Source organism: Lepidochelys kempii, chromosome 7 (genome assembly GCF_965140285.1).
Source record: "Lepidochelys kempii isolate rLepKem1 chromosome 7, rLepKem1.hap1, whole genome shotgun sequence".
Lineage (NCBI taxonomy): Eukaryota > Metazoa > Chordata > Testudines > Cheloniidae > Lepidochelys > Lepidochelys kempii.
The window spans coordinates 51963948-51972365 of NC_136386.1; the positions used below are offsets into that span (position 1 = coordinate 51963948).

The 8418-nt window shown below is 49.0% G+C and overlaps 1 protein-coding gene across 4 annotated transcripts in view; it reads left to right on the forward strand.

Annotated features, from left to right (window-relative positions):
- The window catches only part of USP4 (ubiquitin specific peptidase 4), a 97837-nt gene extending 93461 nt beyond the window's left edge, over positions 1 to 4376 (forward strand). For all 4 annotated transcript variants that reach the window (XM_073352709.1, XM_073352711.1, XM_073352710.1 and 1 more), the window contains 3 exons: positions 14 to 117; positions 1482 to 1570; positions 2288 to 4376. In XM_073352709.1, the coding sequence (XP_073208810.1) occupies positions 14 to 117; positions 1482 to 1570; positions 2288 to 2407 (313 nt within the window). In that variant the 3' untranslated portion in view covers positions 2408 to 4376. The remainder of the gene's footprint in view (positions 1 to 13; positions 118 to 1481; positions 1571 to 2287) is intronic.
- The last annotated feature ends 4042 nt before the right edge of the window (positions 4377 to 8418 follow it).

Sequence of the window (8418 nt, forward strand, 5' to 3'; positions counted from 1 at the left end):
ACTTTTTTCTCAGGGATTTGAGCATGTCTGAGTTTGTCTGTGACCCAACAGCTGATCCGTATGTGTATGACCTCATTGCAGTGTCCAATCACTATGGAGCCATGGGAGTAGGCCACTGTGAGTAACTACCTGTCTCTTCTTTATCGGCAGAGAGACAGGAGGGCTGTATTTGTATGGGAAAATCGCTGTCAGGAGAGCAGTGACTCTTTCTCTCTGGGGGGGTGGGGAGTCATGATGGATGGGCACTAGTGGGTGGGGATGTTGGGGCTGCAAGTTGCTCAACCCATCCCTATGTTTCGCAGCTGTAGTTCTGCCCCAAAAGCCAAGGGAGCAAATTCAATCAGAGTTTACAGCGCCCACCCCCTTAACCCCTTGGTGGTCCATGGATTGATGTACTGGGCTCCCTGTAAAGAGGCAGGCAGTAAAGGATGTGCTCCATCCCATTTAAACCTCATCAGCAACAGGAAGCAGCTAGCCATTTTATGAGCTGGGCTGCTGCATCCACACCCGGATCTGGCCATTGTGGAGGGCAGGGACTTGACTAATGAAGAAGAAATTAGGACAGTTGGTAGGACTGATCGGAAAGCTGTTTGGGCAGCATTAAATTTCAATGCTGAGATCACAACAAATGTAATGTTCAGCTATTGTTTCCTGTGCACCTTCTGTGTTTTATGGGACCCATTCTGGCAAACAGTAGAGCCATTAACCATTAAAATAGGAATAAGAATATACTGTGCAATGAAACTGGTTAGTAAAGCTGCTTCTAGAATCTGAACTTCCGCTGTTCCTCACTCTGGTGCTTACTGTGCTATGTGATGCAGTGTTTAGTTTTTTGCATTTTTATTATCCTTGTCTCAAAAACAAAAAGAGAAATATATGGAAGGACTTGTCTTGTGCTGTGCAGGGACATGGCTGGCTTTTCCAGTGGAGGCTGTACATTCCTTTCATCAGCAAATGCTCACATCTGTGTGCAGCACTTGTAGACTTAAGAAAGCTCTGTTGCACATGATCAGCACCCCGTGAGACTGAGAGCAGGATGGAATTTACAGGATTCAAAAGAAGATTGGCCTTCTGTATGTACAACAAGGAAAACCACAGTTAGCATTAGATTAGGATTATTTTAAAACATAAATTTGGAGTGGGTATAAGCCCTCTGCTCGAGGGCAAAAGCCAACCACTGACTGAAGGATCAAAGAGAAATGTAAGTTTCTTACTCCCTCCTCTGAAGCATTTAGGATAGGCCACTGTTCAGAACAGGTCTGTGGACTAGATGGACCTAGCCTCTGATCCACTGTGTTCCCGTGTTACTGATATCGCTTCTGAGCAATGAAACCCAAGCTCTTTCTCTTCCCCCGCACGCTTACTTTGTACCTCTTATAGATGGAGTTATCAGAATTGAGTGTCATCGGGGTATTACAGTTACACTAGTGAGCGCTGTGCCTTACTGCTGAATGTAGATAGCCACTCTGTTTGTGTGACAGATACTGCATATGCAAAGAACAAAGTGAATGGCAAATGGTACTACTTTGATGACAGCAGTGTATCAATGGCTTCTGAAGATCAAATAGTGGTGAGTACTTGGACTCAGACTAATTCAAGATGGGGGAAGTCCCCAGATATACAACTCAGGAACATGCTGGGATGGACCCGGATGTTTTCTGCCTCTATTAATCAAATCATCGTAAATGCAGGCTAGAATCTGCTGTGGATTGAGGTCAGATTCAAGCTGACAATGCTGTGAAGGAGCAGCAGACTTTGTGTTGCTGAAGTTGCTCTATGTGTTTTGGAGTGAGTCGAACATCCCTTCCTGCATGAAAAGCCATTGGAGGGGATTTTCTTTTGTTTCAAGGACATCTCTGCAAAGATTCCCTGGCTGAGGTTCCTGCTAAAACACCTTTGGGTGGAGGGGCTGGCTTCTCAGAGCAAAGCCTGAATGGCTTGCCCCTGAGCCTGATAAGCTACAGTCTTCCCAGGATCTGTGGGGTGGGTACCAGGGCTGTCCAGCTCTGCACAGACAGTGGGGAAGAGAGGACAGTAAGGTGATATGAAAGCATTTCCTGGATTGTTTCTCTTGTTATAGCTATTGAAGCTCCATAAATCTCTACATACAGCTATATTACAAGCCATGCTTCCCTCTAGGCCTCCAGCCTCCACATGAGGCAGAGAAGTACTGAGCTGCCCCATTGGGAGTCTGCGATAGGTTATCTCCTGCATCATCAGCTTTCCAGAACTGTGCTTCGTGGATGGTTTCTTTTCCTCAGATTGGTTTTGTTTCCTTGTTTGGCAGACGAAAGCTGCATATGTGCTATTCTATCAGCGGCGGGACAGCAAGAAGCACGTAGCCCCATCTCTTCCTGCAGAAAGTAAGCTGGCATTGGAAGAGTGTGATGGCATGGATACCAACTGAGCCCAGCCTGCTGCGCTCGGACTTCTCGGTAGAGTTCTCTGTTTGACGCCATGTCTGGAGCATCTGATAGTTGCTGTTCTGCCTTCCGTAGGATTCTCAAGCAGCAAATCTAGTGTTGGGGGCTTAGTGCCTGGTGTTGTAAGATAGCACTGGGGAGCCAAGAATGAGCTGACGTGGGGTATTTAGAGGCCAAAAATTATATATATCAAAGCTTCAATAAAATTTTTGTAAATCTGTCTGGACTGTGTGGCTGGGAGCTGGGGAAGGAGAGGCTTGGGCTGGGCTGAGTTGTGGGGCTGGAGCTGGGGCCTGGGGCAGAGAGGGTGGCTGCAGGGTGTTGCAGAGATGACAGCGGTGTCATTTGGGCATGAATGCTATTCCTGTGGTGTGCCGGTTGCCAGCTCTGTGTGTAACTTTCAGGCCCAGTCCAGATTTTCTCTGTCTAATCTCATCAGCCTTAGTGTCCGGAATTCCTGCTATGGCTCCAGCAGTGCCTCTTACACACTCCCCAGTCCATGTGGCCACAGCTCCTGGTGTCGCTCTTCTTCTTTCTGCCTTTGCACCTTTTTTCCTGTGCTGAGCAGCTGGGTGCATTTGCTCTGGTCCCTGGCTGCTGGTGACATCTTTGACTATTCTGGGCAGCTGAGCCATGGGCCTTTCCCACATTCAGACATATCATTTTGGTCCCAAAAAAGCAGAAAATTCATTGGAAATGAAATGCAGCACCCCTGGCCACGTGGAGAGAGCTGTACTCTGATTGCAAAATATACACACTCCTGTGTGTACGATAGGATTTCAGCTCTGGCTCCCACTCTTAGCACAATCACAGGGTGAGGTCTTGGCCTTTGAGACCTAAATTCAGCCAGGTCTTGTACTATTAATTCATATTTCACAGTCCTTTGTGCCAGTTCCCATGGAAACCTGCTGATGATCCCTAGACTGACAACCCCCTGATAGTTTGTCCCCACACCCCTGTGAAACCTTGGGGGTTCTGTGCACCAGTGATCACAGCTTCCATGTGATCTCCACCTGCTGCTGTGTAGACGGCCTTACATACCACCCTCCCAGATGCTAATCCTTCCCAGGAGCTGGCCCAGTCAGAAAGTGGCCTCGCTCCAGTCCAGCCTTCCCCGGTGCTAACTCTTCCCTCTCCCCATTGCTGTCCACACTGGTTCCATGCCAGTGCCACCCCATATAGGCACTGCCAGCTGCCCAGGCCTCCCATTTGTTTATTTCCTAGAAGTTAAAAGGGAGGGAGGAAAGGCCCCGTGTGGGAACGCAGTACAGGATTAAAGCTGCATTCGCTAGGTTTGCTGTAAAGGAGAAGGGAGCTGCTGTATGCCCAGCCCTCTGGTTAGCATTGCGCTGCTGCTCGGCAGAGCGGTTCTTTTAAAGCACTGAGGTTTGAGTTGTTTAGCTCATAATTGCTGATGCTTCTGCTGTTTGGTTCTTGGTTTGTTTGGGTTTTTACACCTGGCTTAAGTGGATATTATGTTTCTTTTCTTTCCCCCTCACTAGGGGCTAAGTTTGAACTGTAGCACTGCACTGGTTTTTTTGTTTAGCATCTTTGATTGTGGGTTTTCCACCCCCTTCAAGTAAAAATTTGGGGAGACAGTGGGGAAAAAAAGTAAGAAAAGATCCTGTTAAAAATGAAGAACAATATAATGTAACAAATGTGCTTCCCTTTCTATATCTATAAGAAACCTTGCCACTTTCCTTTGTATGGTCAGACTGAAAAGGCATCCATCGGGCTGAAGGCTGATTCTTGGATGCTGAATTGAAATCTCTTCTAATATACTGCAGTAAAAAGGGTGACAGGAATCTGGCCTTCTTCTCTGCCTGTCAGCTGATTGGGTTCTGATTGGTGTGTACATTGTGTATAATGTCAAATCTGTTTTTAGACTGGCACTTTGTAAGTGACTGACTTTATTGTACAAAGAGGAAATAAAGAAGAGTGGTTTGCACTGAATTGGGGCTTTCTAGTGTCCTCAACCTTGCTTCTGTGAATTCGGATCAGAATGAATAGGTCACTGCTCCAAGACACAGGCTAGTTCGCAGGGGACTTCCCCTGGGAAGAGGCTGAAAGGTAGGAGTGGAATGCTGGTACCACAAGGAGTTCCAGCTTATCTCCTACTTACTGATCCCCCAAGCACAGGTGGGCCACATGAAGTGCACACACTGCTACCATAAGAATGACCATATGGGAGCAGACCAAAGGTCCATCTAGCCCAGTGTCCTGTCTTCCAACAGTGCCAATGCCAGGTGCCCCAGAGGGAACGAACAGAACAGGTAATCATCAAGTGATCCATCCCTTGTCAGCCAGCTGGACCAGTTCAGGATCTGTGTACTTCTGTGCAGCTGATCTGCACCAGATCGCCAGAAACAATTCTTATATGCTGTCAGGTTTAATTCCTATGTTTGGATTTTTGTCACTTTTGGAACAATGAAGGTTTAAATCTCCTATCAAAATGAGGATTTTGCGACAGCCTTCTTATGGCATCACTACTGCTCCACTGTTGTGAGAGGGTGATCGCGATATTCTGGGCTACCATGAAAAAATGTCATTAACTCCCTCAGTAACCATGTTGCTACTCAAAAACCAGTGATTAGCCCAAACTCATAAGCTCTTAGCACCGCCTTCAAAGAGATCTGGGTCTGAGTGCAGAGAGGGATTTGGCTGACTGTTTCTCCATCAATTTAATGTGTGATGGTGGATTTTGGTTTTTGTGGCAGTACAGACTATGGCTGCTTCTCATCTCCTTAGCCAAATTAACCAAGTCTTGCCTGTCATATTGGACTATTCATGGCCTTTGGGGCAGTGTACCCTCTATTTTTTCTATGCATATGCAGAATGAATTTTATATACACCAATATGGAGGTGATGTGTGAGACATCACCTCCATATTGGTGCACATAACAAAATTCATGTGGCGGGGGTGGTGCTGAGGAGTTCAGAGTGTGGGAGGGGGCTGAGGGGAAGGGGGAGGGCTCCAGCTGGGGGTGTGGGCTCTGGGGTGGAGCTGGGGATGAGGGGTTCAGGGCTGGGGCAGAGGGGTTAGGGTGTGTGGGGGTGCATGAGGGCTCTGGCTGGGAATGAGGGCTCTCGGGTGTGGCTGAAGGGTTCAGGGTGCAGGAGGGGGCTCAGGGCTGGGCAGAGGGTTGGGGTGTGTGCGGGGGTGAGGGCTCCAGCTAGGACTGTGGGATCTTGGATGGGGCCAGGGATGCGGGGTTTAGGGTGCAGGGTGCCCTGGGGCTACAATGGGGGTGAGAGAGGACTCCCTCCAGCTCTCTCTCCCTGCAGCAGCACCTGGGCTGTGGGGGTATAGGTGCCTCTCCCCACCACAGCAGCTCTGAGGCTGGGGTTGTGGGAGAGGCACCTCTTTCCCAGCAGTGGCAGGTCCAAGGTTGGGGGAGAGGCATCTCTCCCCATCGCAGCACTGAGCGCCTGCACAGCACTTAATAGGCTGCGATGCAGCTGCACAGCTTAGAGGGAATTTAGCTATGGGGTTTTCTGTAAGGTCTTCTCTACACACAGATTTGCACTGATTATACTTAAACCAAAATCAGTACCCACACAGAAGTTTGCATGGGATTAGCTAACCTGCTTTAAGAATGGCTTATTTTGGTTTAGACCCAGGCTATGTCTACACTGGCAACTGAATGACAAAACTTTTGTCTTTCAGAGGTGTTTAGCACCCCACCCCCACCCCACAAAGACACAAGTTTTCCACGATAAGCACCCATGTGAACAGCACGTTGTCATCCTGCCGACGATGCAAAAGCTGCTCGTTGGGAATGGAAGTTTTTTGTCAGCAGGAGAACCAACGAACAGTGGCTACACTGCATGATTTTTAGCGGCGTGGCTGTAAGCTGTGCAGTGTAGACATAGCCTAAACCTGTTCCCGATGAACTTCAGCTAAGCCACGCTCAGCCTGCTTTAAACAGAACTCGGAGCATGCATACGGGTTTGCAACACTACAGCATGCTGCCTTTCGGTACACTGATATGACCCAGTAAAAAACACAAGCCCTTGGTTCCCCAGTTTGATTCCTGCTTGCAGGTGGGAGAGGTGCCAGCTGCCAGCCTGTCTCTGCTTTGAGCATGGGAGTTGCACTCTGTCATCCCACTGGGAGAGGCTGGCACAGGCTCCAGCCCACTCCCCACAGCCAGAGGAAGTGCTGCCCACCCACAGGGTCTCCCAGGGGGCAGCATGGAGTCTGTGATGGAAGAAGCAACCTCCAGCTGCAGAATAGTCTGAATAGGCAGCAGTCCTGGCCTGGATTAATCAGCCCAGTTTAGGAGCCTAGAGCCAAGTCAACCCTATGACCCAGAAGATTCTGAAGAAGCCTCACATGTTGGGGCTGTCCCGGGCATCCTCATGTTTCTGCTATCTAGTCTCCAGGGCCTGCTTGCTGCTGCCACTGAAGTGGCCCTGACCAAAGGTTTGACCAGTCGCACTAATGATGTCTTTTGCTCTCCTCAGACACGCCCTTCAAGTTGCAGTGGGGGAGGTTTAGATTGGATATTAGGAAAAACTTTTTCACTAAGAGGGTGGTGAAACACTGGAATGCGTTACCTAGGGAGGTGGTAGAATCTCCTTCCTTAGAGGTTTTTAAGGTCCGGCTTGACAAAGCCCTGGCTGGGATGATTTAACTGGGAATTGGTCCTGCTTCGAGCAGGGGGTTGGACTAGATGACCTTCAGGGGTCCCTTCCAACCCTGATATTCTATGATTCTATGATTCAGGGAAGGGAGAAGTCTCCTGCTAAGAGGCAGGGGCTGTCTGCCTGAAGCAGCCACAAGAGTCTCTGAGGAGGATTGCATTAGGCATGTGTTCTCTGCTTTGGCCACCTCCCCTATAAGAGGAGTGACACCAAAGGCTTGCCCCTGTTTCTGGGGGAGCAAGTCCAAGAGAAAATGCTCCCAGTGCATCCTTTGGCACAAAAGATCCTTGAACTGGAGCTTGTGTCCTGCAGTAGATAGAAAACAATGGCAAGTAGAGAGAGGCTGTGGGGTAGCGGTCATGGCCTGAGACTGCAGAAGAGCATCATGCAGAGCTGCCTTCTGAGACAACCTCAGGCAGGCAGTACTGTGCTTTTGTGTGCAGGTGAACTAGCTTCGTAATAAATGCCTTAAACATGACACAGGAGAGAGGAGCCTGGTCAGGAAGCCACAGATGGAATGATGGCAAAGGACAGACACCACGTTTGATTATGTGATGGGGTTGCCTGTGATAGCAGGAGATGGACGTGATGAGCCAGGGGCTCCCTTCCAGCCCTGTCCCTGTTATGTGTGTTCCCATAGTACCTAGAGGCCCCAGCCAAGATACAGTCTTTGCCCTAAAACCCTTTTCTATTTAGAGAGAGGCAGTGACTGGGCCAAGGTCATGCAGCAGGGCAGAGCTGGAGCCAGAACCCAGGTTTCCTGTGTTCCAGTCCAGTGCATTGGTCATTGAACTTTGCTGCCTCTTGTGACACTAATGTTGGGTGCTGGAAGGATAGTGGGGTGAGAGGGATGGGGGAGGATGGTCTGGAAAGATAGTGTAAGAAGGGAGGCCATGGGATGAGTCCTGAGATGGCAGTGAGGAGAAGGGTGGGACAGTTGAATTCCCCAGGAATGCTGGAGAAGCAGTTGGAGAGATCAGCGAATCACAGAAAGGATGCGGAGCAGTGAATATGATGGGGACAGGTACTGACCTGCAACAGAACAACCTGCAATCATAGTAAGCTGGGCTCACTGCAGCAACATACACTTCAATACAGCCAAGTAAAAGGTCACACATCTAGGAACAAAGCATGTAGGTTCCACTTACAGGATGGGGGACTATATCCTGTATAGGGATGACTCTGAAAAGGACTTGGGAGTCACAGTGGAAACCAGCGAAATATGAGCTCCCAGTGGAATATGGTGGCTGAAGGTGCTGTTCAGGTGCATAAACAGAAGAATCTCATGTGGGAGGTGATATTCCCTCTGCATACAGCCATTGGTGAGGCCATTGTAATATTATGTCCT